General features: G+C 43.3%; 1 protein-coding gene across 3 annotated transcripts in view; it reads left to right on the top strand.

The window, feature by feature from the left end:
* SNX29 (sorting nexin 29) overlaps positions 1-22,145 on the top strand; it is a 573,196-nt gene that overhangs the window by 457,471 nt on the left and 93,580 nt on the right. For all 3 annotated transcript variants that reach the window (XM_063099603.1, XM_063099601.1, XM_063099602.1), the window contains one exon: positions 19,103-19,243. In XM_063099603.1, coding sequence (XP_062955673.1) covers positions 19,103-19,243 — 141 coding nt within the window. The remainder of the gene's footprint in view (positions 1-19,102; positions 19,244-22,145) is intronic.

The raw sequence follows: 22,145 nt of genomic DNA, 5'->3' as shown, positions 1-22,145 counted from the left end.
GAATATAATTACAAGTACAGACACGTGATTGGAATCATACTTATCAGTGTATCTTAAGTAGTCCCTAAATTGCCTTATTTCAGAATATACAGAGGTCTGGTTTCTGCTCCGCCCTGCCTCTCCCTACCCCAGGAAGACTTGGCTGGCATTTATATCTGTGAAGAGAGGAGCAGAAGACTCTTCTACCTTCCCAGTGAAATCTAAAACTCTGTGCACAATATCAGTGCTACAAATGGAGCAACCAGTCTTCTAACGCACATGGCTAAGGGGTATGATATACATGACTCAAATATCCACAGTGCAACATGTGACTGCAGGATGAAGTCATATTTCCTTTTAAATTCCCCAAATGTGACCATTGGAGCCCCCAGCAGCTTGATTGCCGGAAATTAGCTCCCATCAAATGGCTATTTCTGAGTTCCCCGGGAGTTGTCTCACGTGCGCTCAGGGACCTGCCCCTTGTGATTTTCTCTGTGGCCCCTGCTGCTGCCACCCATGCTGAAAACAACCGTGTTAGGACACTAGGCTCCTGGACACAGCTGCCCACCTGTGCTCATCGTCACTCTGAGTTGGGATGGCGGTGGGGTTGTGGCGCTTCCTCTGTCTGTTTTGCTGTTCAAACACAAACGTGACAAACGTGGATCTGTGTCCTACATCCCCTCCACACAACTGAAACCAGACTAGAACTGTTTTTTCCCTATCATCTCCTTTATTATTTTTTAAAAATTTAAATTTTCAAGTATTTAGTTGACAGATAAAAATGTATGTATTCAAGGCATATAATATTATGACTTGATGTATGTATACATTTTGTGGTGACTACTACGATCAATCCAATTAATTAACACATCCATCACCACCTACAGTTAGCACTTTGTGTAGGGGGGATGATGAGGACACTTAAAACCTGCTCTCATCAAATTTCAAGTAAACTACATGGTTATTAACTATAGTCACCATGCTGTGCATTAGACGCCCAGAAATTACTCATTATATGTTGGTCAAAGGGTACAAAGTTTGTACCTTTCTTGGACCCTTTGACCAGCATATTCCCATTCCCCCAATTCCCCAGCCCCTGGTGACCACCATTCACTCTCTGCTTTTATGAGTTCAACTTTTTTGGATTCTGCATATGAGAGAGATCATGCAGTATTTGTCTTTATGTGCCCGGCTTAATGCCATGTCCTCCAGGCTCATCCATGTTGCTGCAAATGGCAGGATTTCCTTCTTTTTGTGTTTGTATATATATGTACACGCACACATGCATACAACAAACTGCGGAAAAAAGATTTTAGAGAACACTCCCATTTACAATAGCATCAGGTGTGTGCTTTTGATAAAACTGTACCAAGGGTGTGGTTATCACGAGCGAGAACTGCAACACAGAGGGACGGCTCATAGTTGCTTCTGCTAGATGTGGCTGCACTCGCATGTGGCTACCCTCAAGTTCGGGCTATCTTCAGAGGGGCTCTGAATGAGTCTTCCTGCCTTGCTGTAATCTACGACTCACCCAAGAGGGCCAGCTTCCTGCCTTTGCAAGCAAGTGTTCTACGTGGAGCTCAGGCTCAGCAGCCACGAGTCCCAAGCATGGACAGTTCCACACTTGCGTTATCTTCTCCTTCATTCCCCTGTAGGGGCTGGTGTTAGAGGCATTTGGGACTGACGGGCACTACAGCAGTTCTCTGGCTGAGCCATAGGTTTCTCAGTGGGCACTGAGGAGATTGGAAGGTCAATTTTCTTAGCATGGTTGCATGAAGCGGAGACTGTCCCATGAGTCCTCTGTGAAAGGCCATCTGCATTTTCCTTTGTTGGGAGTGGTCCTGCCTGTGGCTTATCTATTGATAGACTTTATTTTAGAGCCAATGAGTGAGAGTACCAGGTTCAGAAGCTCAGTGAGTCAAGGGAGCAAGAGTTCTGGCTGTTTTTTCTAGCTTTGGTTTCAAGGAGGAGACGGGACAGTAATGGGAAGCTGTGGTCCCTGGAGTCGGGCAGACCAGGGTGTCAATCTTTGCTCGGTGTTGGACCAATGGCTCAGGCTCAGGAAAATAGAACGGCAAGTATCTATTCAGGTTATGAAAAGCGGAAGTGAACAGGCCAACCATGGAACATGACTCGTAGTGTGAAAAAAAAAAAAAAGTTTCCTCTCCTGTTAGAGACTTACATCTGTGCTGTCCCTCCAGTAATCTAAAAGTGAGCAAAAGAATCCTTGTTTATATACCAGTGGCTGTTGTTCACTAGGTCAGAGATCTGTGCTCTCATTATCCCCCTTCCAAATCCCTGAGAGCTATAGATGACAGTGCCACACTCTGAGCAGCCCCTGGTTCGTGTATTTGACAGACATCCATCAAGTACATGCATAGGCACCCAGGGTGATATCCTGCTTTTGTGTGACCGAGAGCGGCAAGGCCTGCCCATAAGGAACTGCTTGGCAGTGCTCTCACTGATGTCTGAGCAAATTGCCTGTGTCCCCTTCGGCCCGTCCATCTATCCATCCATCCATTCATTCATTCCATTCCATTCTTTTTAAACATTCATTTCCATGAATGTATATGGTGAACCTCCTTTGTGACAGGGCAGGGGATAGATATAGCAGTGGACAAAATCCACCAGATCCCTGCCCTCGTGGAGCTTATCCTCAGGTTGCAGGGGACAGGTGATGAACAGGTGCACCTGCCATGCCAGATGGTGGTCAGTGCCAGGGATCAGCAGTGGCAGTTGGGCAGAAGCCTAAGGGAGTGAGGGACAAGCATCATGGCTGTTTAGGGAAAGGGCCTTCCAGGCAGAGGGAAAGTGATGGCCAGGGCCCTGAGGCTTCACCCATCTGGCACCTGAAACCCACTCTGCCCACCTCCAGCAGCTCTCACATCTCTCCTTCTCCTGCCCCGGCTGCCCCGGCCTCCCATCCCTTCTCCCCTGTTCCATGCTTCCTTGGCCCCAGGCTGCCTCTGCACATGCCCTGCCCTTTGCCCCAGGGCTGTTTCTTTTCTGACTGGGCTACTCTGACTGCTGCTTTTTGTTCCAGATCAAACATCCCTTTCAGCTAACCCCACCCCACCCCTAAGCCTAGCACAGAGGAAAGAGCCATGTCCCTTCCCTACGTCTCTTGTCTCCATTTGGAATGATATGTTCATGTGTGTGATCGTTTATATCAGATAGACTGTCTTCCCTGGCCCATTGAGCTCCATCCCTGAGCTTGGTATGTAAGAGACCTCCTGGCAGTGACCCTGTGGAGGGAACACCCAGTTCTGCTGGGGGTCCAGAATGGGTTGGGGAGAGAGACCTACCTGCCTTGAGTTGGGTCTCAAAGGAGAAGGCACGCCCTGAAACTAGCATCCAGTTCTCATCATATCCGAAAGCTGTAGGATGCAAACGATCTTGTGGGAAGGTTAGTCTCTGGGTACTGCTGGCCATGCCACTTTCAGAAGCATTGAGATTGGAGTCAGATGTCCCAAGACAGTAGCGCCTGGGCTAGAGTATAGTGAACATAGCATGTGCACCACGGTTCTCTCCCTGAGACGGAAAGTCTTTGCGAACACTGTGTATGTGATTCCAGCATCGCTGTTCCAAGTAGAGCAGAGGCTCGGCTGGGTCTATTCCACTTCTAAATCCCTATTCTATGTCCTTCTTCTTTAAAAGGTGTGTGGGATTGGCCTGGCAATTCTTAGTAAATAATGCATTTCCTCTTTTACTAGTCTGTTTCATTTACATAACCCAATGAACTGAAAAGTCATTTTTCTTCAGCTAAGTTTTTCATCTTATTCTCGGCATTTGGCTGCAATAATATCCCTCCATCAGTATGGTCATACAGTAAATCAGGCATTTTGGTCCAGCACCGAGAACACTTATAGTTAATAACACATGAAGCCGTTTCATTAAAAGGAAAGTTTCATGAGGATACATTAACGCAGGCTGTGAACCAAAACACAAATCATTTCATTCCCTGGCTATTAAGGAAACAAAATGAATTAGGACCTAAAGCCATTTAAAAAAAAAAAATCTTTGTTATCCTAATGTCATCTGGCTGTCTTTGCATTTAACAATCTGCATGAAGGGCATTAGTGTTTTAGAGTTGATAGCTCTGGTTTTTCTCTGAGATGGCTTTGGGTGTAGCCTCAACATAGGCCCGGGTCTGGTTCTGCTGCTCACTCCCTGGGTCATACACGGGAGGTTTGTTATTTGCTCCACATCTCTGTTTATTTTTTTATTTTTATTTAAAAAATTGTTTTTTAACCTATAAAATTTTATTTATTTATTTATTTATTTATTTCTTAATTTTCTATCGATATACAATGTGGTTGATTATTGTGGCCCATTACCGATACCTCCCTCCCTTCTACCTCTCCCCCCTTAAAGAATTAAATATACACCCTGAAACAATAAAACTTCTTAAAGAAAACATAGGAGAGACACTTCAGGAAATAGGACTGGACACAGACTTCTTGAATACGACCCCCAAAGCACGGGCAACCAAAGGAAAAATAAACAAATGGGATTACATCAAACTAAAGAGCTTCTGCACAGCAAAAGAAACAATTAACAGAGTTAAAAGACAACCAACAGAGTGGGAGAAAATATTTGCAAAATATACATCTGACAAAGGATTAATATCCAGAATATACAAGGAACACATCTCTGTTTAAAGGCATATACAATTGCCGGGCTTTTGTGAACACTGTATATAAAATGTCTGGTACATTAACGGTGCTGCCTCATGGTACGTCATCTTCAATAAGTCCAAGAAAGTTATAGTTAATACTAGCTTTCACTCTTGAATATTACAACATGCATAAAGAAAGATTTAGTTCCAAGATGCAGGACTTTGGATAATTAAGCAGTTACATGAAGTTTGAAACTGAGGGGGAGGCATTTGCTCTGTCCTGCAGGAAGCAGGGACAGCCTGGTGTTTTGCTTCCGGACCAGCAGAGTGTTCTTGCAGCATTCCTGTCGGCAGGATTTCTCTGTGGGGTCTGATCCTTGCAGAGGTTTATAGCATCCATCAAGCATTTCCTACGAGGTCCTCCTCCTAAAATAGCACTCTTGTCTTCGGGAACCTGAGGGCTGTGTGACAGGGCTGGATAAAAGCCCCAGCTGGCCTGCAGCCAGCAGAGAGGTGCATTGAGCTGGTTCTGAATCAGAAGCCCCAGGAACGCTTCCCAGGTTCTGTTTGAGCACTTGAAAACCTACCCGAGAAGGTCATTTACCGAACTCTGCTGTTTCTGTTGACAGTTTTCTGGAAGCACGGAGGATGCTTAACTGCCCAACCCACAGACTGTGCTTTATGTTTGTGTTTCCTCGCCGGCCTAGCATTTGACAATTAATTAGGCATGGTAATTACCTGCTTTAATTTCGTGATTGCGCATCCTATAATTACCCCTAATTCTGTAATAGGGGAGTTCATGTACACAAAGGCAGACGACAACGAAGGTGACGGGGTTTACAATATTAACAGCTGCCATTGCTTCGTGCCTGCCAGGCATGGGGTGAGGCACAACATCGCACAATCGCCCAATAAGATTGGCGTCGTCCCCATTTTACAGATGAAGAAGCTGAATCTCAAGGTGGCATATCATCTCCAGGGTTGCAGCTACAAAGGGAAAGAGCTGGCATGTGAACCCGGGCCTCCCTGCACAGCCCATGTCCTCTCCTGATGCCATCCTGCCTCTTGCAGGAGTGCCTGAGATCACAAGTGATTTAGGTGAAAAAAGGCTATGCCTACACTTGGCAGACCTTTAACTCAGAGGGACTTCAGCCCACTTAAAACAAGTTTTTAAATCTTTATTCTCTCTTTTCCTCTCTCTCTCTCCTCCCCTGCCCCATACCCCGAGTGTGTGTGTGTGTGTGTGTGTGTGTGTGTGTGTGTCTGTCTGAGATAAATTTTACACTGGAACATCTGATACTTGATGGTTAGATGTGTTAATAGATTGAATAGATGTACAAAATGATGTCCTGTACATAATCACTCAGTTCTTCTCCTTCCCATAAGACGTAGCCACCAGCACTGTCCTCGTTTCCAAATGGAGAATGGAGGCTTGAAGAGGTAGATTAACTTGCCCAGTATCACTTGGCTGGCAAGAAGAGGTAGAGCTGGAACTCCACCCCAGGACTGTCCAAGTCCAGTCTCTGGACCCCTCTGAATGCTGTCGTCTGAGCCTTTGTCTTCTCCTCTTCCTTGTCCCTGGTCTCGTTTAGACATCCTAGCACCGCAGGCTGGGGTGAAAGCTCACTCTCCTGAGAGTGGTGAAGCCATGGCTTTGTTTTGTTTTATTTATAAATTCAGGATTAACATCAATATCACCAGATACCTAAATCTTAAGTTTATAGTTCACTTACTTTTTCGTTCTGTATATAGCTGTATAACCATTGCCCAGATAGAGATTAGGGCATTTCTAACATCCAGAAGTCTTCTTTGTGACCCTCTGTGCTCTATGTAAGAATCCTTCGTACCCTCCAAGTCATGGTGATATTTGGCCATGTTTTCTCCTAGTAGCCTTACGGTTTTCCCTGTCACATCTAGGCCTTTGATCCTAAAAGAAATGAGTGCAAAAGTCATGCACATGAATGCTCACAGCTGCCTTATCCTTAACAGCCCCTCTGGAAACAACCCAAGTGTCCAGCCCAGCACAGCAGGTAGGTACACTGTGGCATATTCATTCAGCGGAGCACTATGCAGCGGTGAAGAGGGACAGATGAGCACTATGCAAAGCAGCATGGTGGCAGCTCACCTGCACAATATGGGGTGAGAGAAACCAGACACGGTGGAGCACACCCTCTGATTCCATTTATACATGGGCACTTCAAAAAGTTTGTGGAAAATGGAATTAAAAGATAATATGAATCTTTCCATGAACTTTTTGGAGACCCCTTATATTAAGTTCAAAACAGGTGAAAGAAATGTGGGGGTACAGAGCTCAGCATAGCGGTGAGTGGTATTGATTGGTAGAGGGCACGAGGGAGCCCAGGAATGTTCTGGCCAATGTTCTTAATCTTCTAAATGACAGCGTTTTCCCAAGGCCCTGTCTGTACAGGAATTTGTTCTGGGACTGAGGTTTCTGCCTTCCCCGCCCTTAACCTCCCTTTACCCCTCAGTGTTATTACAGGCAGTACTAGGGTAATTCTTTCCAGTGGAAAAGAAACCTCATAATCTGAACTTTCTCTTACAATGGAGAAGAGAGGGTGTGCTCCGATTCCTCATCACAGATATTACCTTCCTATTTAATTTTCTTTTGCTGAGTCAAGGGGATTGGACTTGAAGTAGCTTTTTATTGCTTGTTTCAAAAGGGAACTTGGTTTTGTCGGAAGAGGTTGACTTTTTTTATCCCTCTGAGGAATTATTGCCTTTATGGCTCAAGCAGAAGAAATTGGGGCCGATCAAACTTAATTTGGAGTGGGGAGCTCTTTAAAGTAAAAAAAAAAAAAAAGAAAGAAAAAAACCCCGCTAAAACTAAAATCCCTAACAATTTTGGACATAAGCTCTTTCAGTTCTTCAGTGAAGTAAGTCCATGATGTAGTTAAATATAATTCAAGGACAACTTGATTTGCAGAGAAGGTTTCCCAATTTTGGATGCCAAAAGCATAGTTGTTGAATACTGGGTGTTCAGGTAATTAGGGCGATTTGTAGCATTAAGTTTCCTAAGGGAGAGGCATAAATGAGATGAGATTGGAGTATCTGCTACTGAGGAGACCATTCTGAGGACACATGATATGCCCAGGAAAGGGCACTTGAGCCTCGGGGGACAGAGCAGGGGCCCTTGTCCAGCTGCCTATGCTGTGGGCTTGGGATTCCTGGGGCCTTCGGGAGCCTTGGTCACTGCAGCAGCATGCTGTGATAGAAAGTGCCAGGCTGTAAAGGGTATGCAGCCCCGGGTTCAAATCCTTTAACTCCACACCTCCTCTGGGCAAGTGATGTGAACTCTCTGAGCCCATGTCTTCATCTGAAAAGGGGGTGTTGGGACCATCTGCCTTGCAGATAAACATGAGGATGAACAGTGAGGCATGTGGAGTGCCCGTGATGTCACCCACTACGTGAGAGGTGCCGTAGCAGTAGCAGCTGTTGGTGTTGAAGCCATTTCTATTTGGCTAGACTTTTGAAATAATATCATTTTGTTCTGTTCAGTCTGGCAGCAGGCAACTTCTTCTTTCTGAATTTCATAGAGCTTCATTCCTTCCTTGAATGTTAACTGTAGATATCAGGATTTGGTCAGCATCCAGACCACAGTAGGGAATGAGAGGCTGGGTTCTTGAGCTGAAGGCAATGGTTGGTCCCCAGGGGCTCTGTCACTCTCTGCTGTCCCCTTATCAGTGGCCTCCAGGTCTGACAGAAGCTGGTGCCAGAAAGGCCCACTAACCACTTTTTGCCTTTGGGAGGTCCTCAGGCTGATGATGCTGGCTGAGGCAGGAGTGTGGATGGCCACAAAATAGGAAAGAAGCTCTCAGAACCCACTCTGCCCTTGGCCCCCTTGCAGGCCTCTGCTCTCACCACTCTGTGCCCCTGGGAAGCTGCGCCCTGGCTTGGCTGGGCACCTCCCAGACACCTGAGCTTTGAAGAAGGAGGCTGCAAGAATGACTTTGCTGTTACCTCTCCCCTTGAGAATTAAATCCTCCTTGAGCAAGCCTGAAGGTCAGGCCTCTTGCGTGCGTCTGTGGACATCTCGGTCTCCACGATGAAATGCAGGTGGAATATAGATCAGGAGAGGCCCAGTGAAGTGCTTTGAGTTTATAAATCATCTGAGGACTCAGAGGATTAGAACTTGAGGGCTGTAAAGGTACTGAGAGAACGTTTAGTCCTACCCCTGTGTTTTATACACGGAAGAGAAGCTGAGACGTTCCCAAGACACACATGGCGCCGGGAGGGGACACATCATCCTGCCCCAGCCTCAGAGCTTCTGTTATGTCCTCCTGAGAAATGCTATGCTTTGGGATTCATGTTTATGCAACATTTTAGGGGAAGGACATTAAAATTTATACTTTTATTTGTTGTAAGCTGTAGGTGTATGACTCAGTGGTATTTTGTGTACTTGCTAAAGACTAAGAGTCCAGTAGTAGAGATCACAAAACTAAGACAGGTGGGACTTCCATGTCAGTGCTTTGCACAGTTTTATGCTTTTTATGATCACGATGAAAACAATAACCACAATAATGATAGCAGCAGCAGCTAAGCAGCAATAGCTAACACTTAGGGAATGCTGAGCATTTTGTGAATGCTTTCATGTATCTTTTTTTTTTATTACACTCATTTCACAGATGAGTAAACTAAGACTCAGAAAGAAGCAAATTGCCTAACATCATGAAACTGGTAGGTGGTGCAGGTACTGACTTCTGAGACACCACTGCAGTTCATGAGCCAAATATGAATGTCTTGATGTCCCACTATAGCCTAATCTCCAGTATTCAAACCATTGCAGGGGGTTAACATTCAAGTTCATCACCAAGATCAAGACTTCAAAAACCCTCCTCTGTCATTTTGCAGTGGCATCCTGTTGGGAAAATAGAATAGTTTGGTCAGGGCCCTTGCCTCGAATCCAGTTGGGTGTGGTTCAGCATTCTTTGAAAGCAAATTGTGTGTGTGTAGTTAGGGCACATGTGCACCAATGTATCTTTTTAGTTTTGTTGTTATTCTTGTGTTCTGGGGGGTGGGGGGAGGAGTTTTAGTCTGCCTCGGGTGTCCGCCTTGGGTGTCTGCCCGGCACAGCCATACTTTCCAACCTATGGCTTCCAAGGACCTTTTGGCTGGTTACCTAGCTCATAGACCTGCGTGAAAGGGTCTGGTGACCTAGCCTGGCATGTGTGGGCTCCAGGCCCAGCGCTGGGTTGGCAGTTGGCCCAGTCAGTACAGGATTGCCAGCGGGTAAAAGAGCCCGACAACTAGTGTGGTTGCCTAGCTTTACAATTGGCATGACGAACAGGATTAAGAGTGCTACAATTGGCAATGTCAACAGGATTTCAGACATTAGCCGTGGCTCCACACAACCTAACCAATGAGATTACATTTTTAATGGTTTACCAAACACTTAAATGGCATCTTATGTTCTAAGCCCATTATACTCGTATGTGTGAACTCATTTCATCCTCCCCAAGACCCAATGAGGGAGGTAATATTATCATCCTCATTTCACCAAGGAGGAAGTGGAGGCACAGAGAAGTTAAGTGACGCTCTCAGGGCACACAGCTGGTGTGCGGCAGAGCCAGGCTTTGAATCGGGGAGTTGGGCTGCAGAGTCTGTGCTCTTACCCACCCCTGTATATTGCATCTCCTGACTGATCACATCATTATGTACCAGATCTCCTCTTCTCCTCTGCGAAGCTCTTTCTCCCCTCCCTGCCCTGGTTGTCATGCCCATAATGGTCCCTCTCCTTGGGATGTTGATTCTTATCCTCGGTCCAGGTAGCTCCAAACTTGGGCACACCTTCTCAATGTGGAGAATATGGGATGGGATGGGGGAATTTATCACCCTAGTCGTATTGCTTGTAAAAGGAAGGGTTGAACTAATGGCTTCCGAGGTCCTTTCTGATCCTGGCATTCTGAAGTTCTGAGTTCTTAAATATTTGCTGTTTCCTGTAGCAGGGGATACAACTAAGAGAGAGTTGGAGGGCCAAGGGATGCTGTTTCCAGGACAGGGTGTTTGCTCCGATCTGAACATTTTATAGAATATTTAAAGATGTGCAGGCAAATTGACACCACCCAGGGGAACCCTAAAATTAGATGGTCGTGGTGATGCTGAAGTCTTCCAAACTCACAGAAGCTGTCCATGTACCTTTCCTGGAACCTAGTCATTGGCGTGAGCAGGGCAGTTGTTGAAGGGGTTTAAGTAGGAAAGGTGAACATGGACTGAAAGGGTAAAGTGGGGAGGCTAGAAGACCAACAGGAGAGTGGTGTCCAGGCAGATGTCGGGGTAAATCTGGAGGTGGTTTTGGAGGTGGGATTGGCAGACCCTCTTATTCAGTAGTTGGATGTGGGGGCTAAAGAGCAGGACTGGTCAAAGTTGATGCCCAGATTTCTGACATAGGCAACCAGGAACAAAGTCCCAGAAGGAGGAGGAGCAGGTTTGTGGGGCAGATCCTGGATCCAGATTTGGACACAAGGAGTTTTAGGTACCTGTGGGAAATCGAGTCTGGACCTGGAGTTCATGTCAGAGATGCAGACTGAAAATATAGGCCTAAAGATGAAACATGGAGACCTGGGAGTGGAAGCATACAGAGGGCAGAGGTGGAGTGTCAGCAGAAAAGAAGGTGCCCACATGAAAAGAAAGAACAGTTGGAGAAATAGGACTGGGACTATCATATCCACAGAGTGACAACTATTGGCTCTTGAATGCATGTTATGAAAAACGTAGTCAGAATATAACACTCACATTTGAGAGGCCTATTTCTATTGTTATGTTAAAGAAGTTTGCAAGATGCTATTGACATTCACTGATTGCAAATTACAATAGCTATTTATCATTGGAGACTTTACCCTTAGGGCTGTGTGATGGAGTTTGAATGTGTTGTCCCCTCCAAAACTCATGTGGAAATTTGATCTCCGATGTGGCAGTGTTGGAAACTTATTGAGTCATGGGGGCGGATCCCTCATGAATGGATTAATGCTTTCCCTGGGGGAGGAGGGGTAGTGAGTGAGTTCTCGCTCTATTAGTTCCCCTGTAAGAGCTGGTTGTTTATAGGACCCTGGCACCTCCTCTCTTTCTCTTGCTTCCTGTCGCCATGTGATCTGCTTGTACCCGCTGGCTGCCTGCCACTTTCTGCCATGAGTAGAAGCAGCCTAAGGCCCATGCCAGATGCAGCTGTCCCAGAATTGTAAGCCAAATAAACCTCTTTCCTTTATAAATTACCCAGTCTCAGGTAATTCTGTTATAGCAGCACAAAATGGACTAAAACAGCTGTCTTAACTCCTGTAATGTTTAAAAACGCATTGATCTTTTTTCCATGTCTCTGGTTTGCCTTGAGATGTACTTGCTGCATGTCCCTGGAAGGTGCTAGGGCCATAAATGGCTGACAAAACAGTGCTCATGTTTTGTACCCTTTTTTCTCTTGAGAGTCAGAACTTGGTTAAAATAAAGAAGTTTTAGCCTTAGGTGTGCTTGTCCCATCTGGAAGTGATCTGTTCAGTTGGGCTGATAACTGAGAGTCCAGATCTTGACCGTCGCCTCCTCACTCCTTCCACATGGAATTCCACTTCATCCATATGGTAGTCTGCATAATCACAGGCAGGGCTGCCTTGCTTATAGACCTGAATGCTCTCTGGACCACCTTGGGTGGAAGGTGCTGTTATCAGCTCTAGTTTACAGATGAGGAAACAAATAGCTAGAAAGGTCGAATAGGTTGTAACTGACCACTCATCAGAATCGCCAGAGAAGCTTAGGCACACTATGGATTCCTGGGCCTCCGGTGGCTAATGTAGCTCACCGAGTGGCTGGTAAGATTTGGAGAGCAATGCCCCCTGCTCACTGGATCTCAGATATGTTGGTGAAAAAATAACCGTAATGAGGACATCTGAATATTTAGATCAGGGGTCATCAAACTTTTTTTTGTAAAGGGCCAGAAAGTAAATACTTCCAGCTTTGCAGGCTGTATGGTCTCTGTTGTATTGCAGAAGAAGCTGTAGGTAATTGGTAAGTAAATAAATGGGTGTGGTTGGATTTGGCTCATGGGCCATAGTTTGCTACCTTGATCTAGATAATTAGTATTATGCAAGATGATCAGACAAGTGATTGAAGTTGCCACTCTCCAAGGGGTATTTTTGGACTTGTGTAAGAATATACCATAAGCAGATATGGTCCATTCAGGTTGTATCAGATCAGAATTGCATTCAGCTGCTAATAAAAGACCCCTAAAACATTAGCCTAAATAAATTAGAGGTGAATGTTTTTCTTTTGTTAAAAAAAAAAGTCTTGAGTGATTAATCTAATAATTGGTGTGGTAGCTCCATAATGTCCTCAGAGACCCAGAGTTCTTCCGATTTCCTGCTTTCGTGCCCGAGATCACCTCATGATCACAAGACTGGAGCTCCAGTCACCACATTTGTGTTTAAGAAAGAAAAAAAAAAGTCAGGAAGAAGAACAAAAAGGCGCTTGTTACCTGCTACTGTGCTGAAATCGTTTATCAATTCCAACAGTTTTTTTGTAGAGGTTTTAGGCTGTTCGATATATAGGATCATGTCATCTGCAAACAGGGACAGTTTGACTTCATCTTTTCCAATCTGGATGCCCTTTATTTCCTTCTCTTCTCTGATTGCTCTGGCTAGTACTTCCAACACTATGTTGAATAGGAGTGGTGAGAGTGGGCATCCTTGTCTAGTGCCTGTTCTTAAAGGAAAAGCTTTCAGCTTTTCCCCATTCAGGATGATATTGGCAGTGGGTTTGTCATATATGGCTTTAATTATGTTGAGATACTTTCCCTCTATACCTAACTTATAGAGGGTCTTTGTCATGAATGAGTGCTGAACTTTATCAAATGCTTTTTCAGCATCTATAGAGATGATCATATGGTCCTTGTGTTTGAGTTTATTAATATGGTGTATCACATTTATTGATTTGCGTATGTTGAACCAACCTTGCATCCCTGGGATGAATCCCACTTGATCGTGATGAATAATTTTTCGTATGTGTTGCTGTATTCTGTTTGCTAGTATTTTAGTGAGGATTTTTGCATCTATATTCATCAAGGATATCGGCCTGTAGTTTTCTTTTTTGGTTATATCTTTACCTGGTTTTGGTATCAGGATGATGTTTGCTTCATAGAATGAGTTTGGGAGATTTGCGTCCGTTTCAATCTTTTGGAATAGTTTGTAAAGAATCGGTGTCAATTCCTCTTTGAATGTTTGGTAAAATTCTGCTGTGAATCCATCTGGTCCTGGGCTTTTCTTTGTTGGGAGCCTTCTGATAACAGCTTCAATCTCCTTTATTGTTATTGGTCTGTTCAAATTTTCTACGTCTTCACGGTTCAGTTTTGGGAGCTTGTGTGTGTCCAGAAATTTATCCATTTCCTCCAGATTTTCAAATTTGTTGGCGTATAGTTGTTTATAGTAGTCTCGAATGATTCCTTGTATTTCGGATGAATCAGTTGTAATATCGCCTTTTTCATTTCTAATTTTTGTTATTTGAGTCTTCTCTCTTCTTTTTTTTGTTAGCCATGCTAATGGCTTGTCAATTTTATTTATCTTTTCAAAAAACCAACTTTTTGATTCGTTGATCTTTTGAATTGTTTTTTGGTTTTCAATTTCATTCAGTTCTGCTCTGATCTTAATGATTTCTTTCCGCCTGCTAACTTTAGGATTGGATTGTTCTTGTTTTTCTAGTTCTTTAAGGTGAAGTGTTAGGTTGTTCACTTGCCATCTTTCCATTCTTCTGAAGTGAGCATTTAATGCAATAAATTTCCCCCTTAATACTGCTTTTGCAGTATCCCACAAGTTTTGGTATGATGTATCATTGTTTTCATTAGTTTCAATAAACTTTTTGATTTCCTGCTTGATTTCTTCTTGGACCCATATGTCATTAAGTAGAATGCTGTTTAATTTCCATGTGTTTGTATAGTTTCCAGAGTTTTGTTTGTTATTAATTTCTAGTTTTAATCCATTGTGGTCTGAGAAGATACATGGGATAATTCCAATTTTCAACACACAAAAATCAGTAGCATTTCTTTTCTCCAATAGTGAACATGCAGAAGGAGAAATCAAGAAAGCCTGCCCATTTACAATAGCCACCAAAAAAATAAAATACTTAGGAATTGAGTTAACCAAGGAGGTGAAAAATCTCTATAATGAGAACTACAAACCACTGCTGAGAGAAATTAGAGAGGATACAAGAAGATGGAAAGATATTCCATGCTCTTGGATTGGAAGAATCAACATAGTGAAAATGTCCATACTACCCAAAGTGATATACAAATTCAATGCAATCCCCATCAAAATTCCAAAGACATTTTTCTCAGAAATGGAAAAAACTATTCAGACATTTATATGGAACAATAAAAGACCACGAATAGCCAAAGCAATGCTCAGCAAAAAAAATAAAGCTGGAGGCATAACACTACCTGACTTTGAGCTATACTACAAAGCTATAATAACCAAAACAGTATGGTACTGGCATAAAAACAGACACACTGACCAATGGAATAGAATAGAGAATCCAGAAATCAACCCACACACTTACTGCCATCTGATCTTTGACAAAGGCACCAAGCCTATTCACTGGGGAAGGGACTGCCTCTTCAGCAAGTGGTGCTGGGATAACTGGATATCGATATGCAGGAGAATGAAACTAGATCCATACCTCTCACCGTATACTAAAATCAACTCAAAATGGATTAAGGATTTAAATATACACCCTGAGACAATAAAACTTCTTAAAGAAAACATTGGGGAAACACTTCAGGAAATAGGACTGGGCACAGACTTCATGAATATGACCCCAAAAGCACGGGCAACCAAAGGAAAAATAAACAAATGGGATTATATCAAACTAAAAAGCTTCTGCACAGCAAAAGAATCAATTAAAAGAGTTAAAAGACAACCAACAGAGTGGGAGAAAATATTTGCAAAATATACATCTGACAAAGGATTAATATCCAGAATATATAAGGAACTCAAACAACTTTACAAGAAGAAAACAAGCAACCCAATTAAAAAATGGGCAAAAGAGCTAAGTAGGCATTTCTCTAAGGAAGATATCCAAATGGCCAACAGACATATGAAAAAATGCTCAACATCACTCAGCATCCGGGAAATGCAAATCAAAACCACATTGAGATACCATCTAACCCCAGTTAGGATGGCTAAAATCCAAAAGACTATGAACGATAAATGCTGGCGAGGCTGCGGAGAAAAAGGAACTCTCATACATTGTTGGTGGAACTGCAAAATGGTGCAGCCTCTATGGAAAATGGTATGGAGGTTCCTTAAACAATTGCAAATAGATCTACCATACGACCCAGCCACCCCACTGTTGGGAATATACCCAGAGGAATGGAAATCATCAAGTCGAAGGTATACCTGTTCCCCAATGTTCATCGCAGCACTCTTTACAATAGCCAAGAGTTGGAACCAGCCCAAATGCCCATCATCAGATGAGTGGATACGGAAAATGTGGTACATCTATACGATGGAATACTACTCAGCTATAAAAACGAATGAAATACTGCCATTTGCAACAACATGGATGGACCTTGAGAGAATTATATTAAGTGAAACAAGTCAGGCACAGAAAGAGAAATACCACATGTTCTCACTTATTGGAGGGAGCTAAAAATTAATATATAAATTCACACACACACATACACACACACACACACACAAACCGGGGGGGGGGGGGAAGAAGATATAACAACCACAATTATTTGATGTTGATACAACAAACAGAAAGGACATTGTTGGGGGGGAGGGGGGGAGGGAGAAGGGAGGGAGGTTTTGGTGATGGGGAGCATTAATCAGCTACAATGTATATCGACAAAATAAAATTCAAAAAAATAAATAAATAAATAAAATAATAATTTAAAAAAAAAAAAAAAAAAAGGCGCTTGTTAGCTGAGTCAGATCTTTTTTAGAAGCCCCAGAAGCCCTCAAACAATGATTTTTGCTTATATCTCATTAGCCACTCTTACCTGCAAGGGAAACAGGGAAACATTGTTTAAAAAATTGTCTTTTAGGGCTGGCCCATGACTCACTTGGGAGAATGTAGTGCTGATAACACCAAGGCCGCAGGTTTGGGTCCCTATATGGGATGGCCAGTTAGCTCACTTGGGAGAGTGTGGTGCTGATACCACCAAGTCAAGGGTTAAGATCCCCTTACTAGTCATCTTTTAAAAAAAAAAAATTTGTCTTTTGGCTGAGCATGTTGCCATCCTCAGCAGTATTGGGGAAAAATGGATGCTGGGTGGTTAGCACTTGCTGTCACTTAGGAGGACTCAGAGAATGCCTCAGATATGCTGCATTAAAGTCCCATGAGTTTATTTGCTACTGATTTGTCATGTCTCACTCAGTCTGTGGAGACTGTGAGAGCCTGAAGTCCCAGTTCTCCATAACTAGCCAAGCCCTTGCAGAGGCTTTTGGTGTCCAATATAAACTTCACTGTTATAAATCAAATATCTGCATATTTGTGACAACAGTTCTGTCAGTCATTATCCAGCACTGCTTAGATACCTAGCACCAAGAAATTTTTCAAGACATACCTTTTCCTCTTTGTGTAGCTTTAGCTGTTAGAAAGTTCTTCTCTCCTGAAATTGATGTTCCACTAGTTTCTACCTGCCAGAGGTCTGCTTCTTGGAATCACCCAGGACACATCATGTTGGTCTTTCCTCTTCCTCATTATAGCCTTTCCAGGAATTTGGAGACCTCTACCACCTTCACCCTTCTCAGTCTCGTTATCCTCCAGTGTTTTACATCTTTCTTCTCATATTTGGTTGCAAATCTTCTTCTAGAGCCTAGTGTTTCTCAGACTTTGTGTATGAATCACTTGGGGTTCTGGTTGAAATGCAGATTCTGAGTCAGTACATCTGGGTGGAGCCTCAGATTCTCTGAGATTCTGCATTTCTAACACATCATAACAGTGCTGCTGGTTCCTGGACCACACTTTGAGTAGCAAGTGGTCTGGGTCTTCCTGAACATATTTCAGTTCATCTTTAACAGGTGGCAACCCAAAACCAACTAAGTTGGTCTAGTCAGTTTAGAATAGAGCAGGACTTTCAATTCCTTTATTCTAGACGTTATCCTATTTCTTTTAATGAGGTCTGAGATATTATGGGCTTTTTTTTGGTGTCCCTCCTACATTATTCACTTAGCTTCAATGTATTAAAATACATAAGTCTTTGTCCCACAGGCCACTGCTGTGCCATATCTCCCCAATCTTATAAGTTATGGTATTGGTTCTTTGGATTTTAATGTAGGCTCTGACATTGATCTTCTTGAATTTTGTCTTGTTGGATTAGACTGATCCTTCAGGCCAGTCAAGATCACTTGATGTCTGTCATCTGATTTATTTACTATTCCTCTTAGCTTGAGGGCTTCTATCAACTTGATAGGCCTTCTGTTTCTTCATCTAATTCCACTGGAAACGTCTGTTTGTTAATTGAAATTCTTTGGTATAAGTCTTCCTTTCTTTCTCTTGTTCACAAGGATAGTGTGAGAGATCCTGATAATCTCCTTACCAAACTTCAGATATATAAAATCTGCATTTAGGAATGATGGGTGGTTTTCATGTAGAGGCAGAATTTATCACTCACATTAGAGATGCCTATTTGTACGGTTAAAGAGGTTTTTAAGTTGTGTATTGACATTTACTGATTGTAAATTACAATAGCCATTAATTATTGGGGATTTTACTCTCTGAGCTGTTCTTAACCTGTGTAATTTTTTAAAATGCATTGATCTCTCTCCCTCTTCTCTATTTTTCCTTGTGATGTAGTTACTGTGTGTCCCTGGAAGGCACTAGGGCTTGTAAAAAGCTGATGGACCAGCCTTTATGTTTTGTATCCCCAGAGTATTCTCCTAAAAGTCACAACTTAATTAAAATGAGTTTTATGTCCCAGTTGTGCTTATCCCATCTGGATGTGACATTTCATCCAGTTGTGCAGATCTCAACTCTGGCCCCTCCCTCCTTTCCCAAATCAAATTGCACCTCATCTGTATGGTGGTCTGCATGATCCCCGCATAGCTGCACTGCCTATATACCAATAGCTTCTCCATATCACCTTGGGTGGGAGATGCTGTTCTCAGCCCCATTTTACAGATGAGGGAACAAATGGCCAGGGAGGTTGAATAGCTCCTCACCAGCAACCTGTTAGTTCTACAATATGTATGGGACAAAAACATGAAAAATGTATCTCTGCTATTAATCGGGCTGTTGATCTCTGTTGATGTTGGGAAAATGACAAACAGCATGCTGTTCCTGTAACCTGCTTGACCCAGTCATTCTGTTGCATACCCATTTGTTCAGTCAGTACCACTGAGGCCCTACTCTGTGCCAGACACTTGGCATCCAGTGGCGATTGAGACAGATGTGGCCCCTACTCCGGTGGCACTGGCTTTCGTGGGTGGAGCATTGCCGAAATCCTACTCCTTTGTAATGGGGGTTTTCAGAGGAGTTGACATTTTCTTTCTCTCTTCTTTTTCTTGATAGGTCTACATCCGAATCAAAGATGATGAATGGAATGTCTATCGGCGGTATACGGAGTTTAGGAGTTTGCACCACAAGTTACAAAACAAGTACCCTCAAGTGAGGGCCTACAACTTCCCCCCCAAAAAGGCCATTGGAAACAAGGTACCGCCCCCAGTGGGAAGCCAGACAGCCCATTCACTATTGCCTACATCAAGGCAGATCGTTTCTTCTTCCTTTCTTGTTTCATAATTCCATACCTAACGACAATTGCCATTATGTTTTGTTTGTATATGTCCTCTTGCTTCTCTAGAGCAGTGGTTAGAAAACTTTTTCTGTAAAGGGCCAGAGAGTAAATATTTTTGGCTTTGCAGACTATACCATTTCAGCAGGAAATACTCACCTTTGCTGGTATAGTGAAAGCAACCATAGATGATAGGGACACAATGGGCATGGCTTTGTCCTAGTAAAATTTTATTTTTAATAGGCAGCAGATGGATTTGGCTTATGGGGTCACAGTTTGCTGACTCTGTTCTAGACCAAAACATTTCACTCTAGTTTTCATCCACAGTTGTCATTATGATCTTTTAGACTCACGACTGTGGAATGGAATTTTCTGAGAGGAATTTCTTTTATTATAAGGTTTTGCTCCTCGTGAAGGTTAATGATTTATGATGACATAATTTGTATCCACGTATTCATCCAAGTACCCTGGAGAAAGGAGGTGCTGGTCCTCCATAGGCCTGCTGGTTAATTAGTATTCATTCAGCAGGCAAATCTGAGCATCTATTGTATGTCACTGTACAAGGGGCTGGGCCAGCACTGAAGGAGACAAACCTGGGTTTGGGCCTGGTGTAGAGCCCTGCTGATTGTCTGCTTGAGCCAGGTGGTATCAGTTAGTCACCCCTCATGTTTGCTTGTGGAAGCAGTTCTCCATCATGGCTGCACTTTGGATCACCTGGGGAGCTTTAAAAACCGCTGAGTACTGCCCACCCTACCCCCCCAATCCCCATTCTGATTTAATCGGTCTAGAGGGAGGCCTCGGCTCCGAGGTGTTTGATAGCTCTCTAGGTGATTCCAGTATCAGCCAAGCTGGGGAACCCCTGGCTTAGAGTCAGGTAGGAGGCAGAGGCACTTCAACAATTTCAGTGTATAAGTAGCTTGGCAGGGACAGTTCAGTCAGATGAGGTAGAGTCATGACCCTTCTCAGGACATGTAAGAAATTGGGCATTGTATTGAGAGTGATCCCTCAACTGTGATGGTTCTCAAAGCCTGGCCCCTAGCCAGTGGCATCAGCATCATCTGGGTACTTGTTAGAAATGCTCATTCTGAGGCCCCCCCCCCCCACCACTTACTGACTCACATACTCTGGGGCCCAAGACCCAACAATGTGGGTTTAACAAGCTGTCCGAGTGATGCTGGTGCATGAGGAAGTGTGGGAACTGCTGTTCTATGGTATCAACAGAGCAATGTAATCGATTCCATACAGCATGAATTTCCTACTTTCTCTCTTCAAGAGGCACCTTACTAGGATTTATTTTGGCCTTAATCATAGAAAACCAGAGCAAGAGTTTCTGTAACCCACTCCCAGCACTTGGGAATTCCACAGGGAAAACTACTCTTACTAACCATTCTGTTTACATGTCTATAATTTCTGTGTTTAAACCAGATTAGAAATCTGATCATGTCAAGGTCTGCTGGATTTTAATTTAATAGTTATAAAGCAGGTTTGTCTCAGTTCCAGAATAGATCTGCCCTTCATTTTTCTGTTGAAGAAAAATGGAGTTGAAGCCATACACATGGAAGACTTATACATTCTACACTTGTTCATAGCAAGGAGTACAATCATTCTTTTGAAAAGAAGGGGGGAAATTATATACTGATTTAATCTAATGACTTGTACGTTCATACAAATCTTGGGACCCATCCAGAGTGTCTTAAAATGTCATAAAACAAAATTCTGCCTTACCAAAGTATTATTATGTCAGATACTCTCATTTGCAGAAAGCATTCCACTGAAGCAGCCCTTCCATGACACCTTCCTCAGTGAATTTGGCCTGTCTGCTTCTTGCTGAGAGAGCTGTTCTAGCACAGGCTGAACGGAGAGGGTTCAGATGGTGAAATATCTCACGTTGTCTGTTAGTTTCCTGTGGCTGCCATAACAAATTACCACAAATGTGCAGGCCTAAAACAACACAAATTTGTCTTACAGTTCTGGAGGTCAGAAGTCCAAAATCAGTCTCAAAGGGCTAAAATTAAGGTGTCAGCAGGGCTAGTGCCTTCTGGAGGCTCCAGGGGAGAATCTGTTCTTTGCTTTTCCCAACTTGCAGAGGCTACCCGTATTCCTGGCTTGTGGTCCTCTGTGTCATTGAAGACAGAGGTCACATCACTCTGACCTCTGTTTCTGTCATCGTAGTTGCATCTCCTTCTCTGATTCTGACCCTCTTCCTCCTGTAAGGACTCTTGTGATCACATTGGGCCCAGATAATCCGAGATAATGTCCCTGTCTCAAGATGATCACATCTTAACTTGAGCAGATCTGTTAAGTCCTGTTACCATGTCAGGTTCTGTTTGGGTTGCTTGAATTTTGCATGCCTTGTTGCTCCAAGCCTTGGACCCATTAAATGACCCATTCCGGAATCCATAGACTTGGACGTTATTCATTTTTTAATTTGTCAGATGATTATCTTTCTAGCCTGTATTTCTATATATTACCCCCACAATACCATCACTGGTGATTGTTTACCAGCTTTAGAATTAAAATGTAATCTTAACCCCAATTTGAACATTTTTTAATTGATAAAATTAGCACTTTGTATAGTTTGTAGGGCCAACATTTATCTGTATCAGAGAATTCCTGTTGCTTTGCTATGCCACGCATACATGTAATTGTCAGTGCACAGGATGCCCAGAGCACCCCCTGGAGGTATCCATGCCCTCACGTACCACATCGGGCTCAATGCATGTTACAGTAAGTAGTTGGCCTGAATATCAGCCCACCGCTCGATGAAGTTTATTCCTTTGTAGCTGAGTTAAGCCACAATAGATATATATTAATGTTACTCAT

The sequence above is a fragment of the Cynocephalus volans genome, chromosome 6 (genome assembly GCF_027409185.1).
Source record: "Cynocephalus volans isolate mCynVol1 chromosome 6, mCynVol1.pri, whole genome shotgun sequence".
NCBI classification, from domain to species: domain Eukaryota; kingdom Metazoa; phylum Chordata; class Mammalia; order Dermoptera; family Cynocephalidae; genus Cynocephalus; species Cynocephalus volans.
The sequence above is the reverse complement of the archived record's forward strand: the minus strand, read 5'-3'. Positions and strand labels throughout refer to the sequence as shown.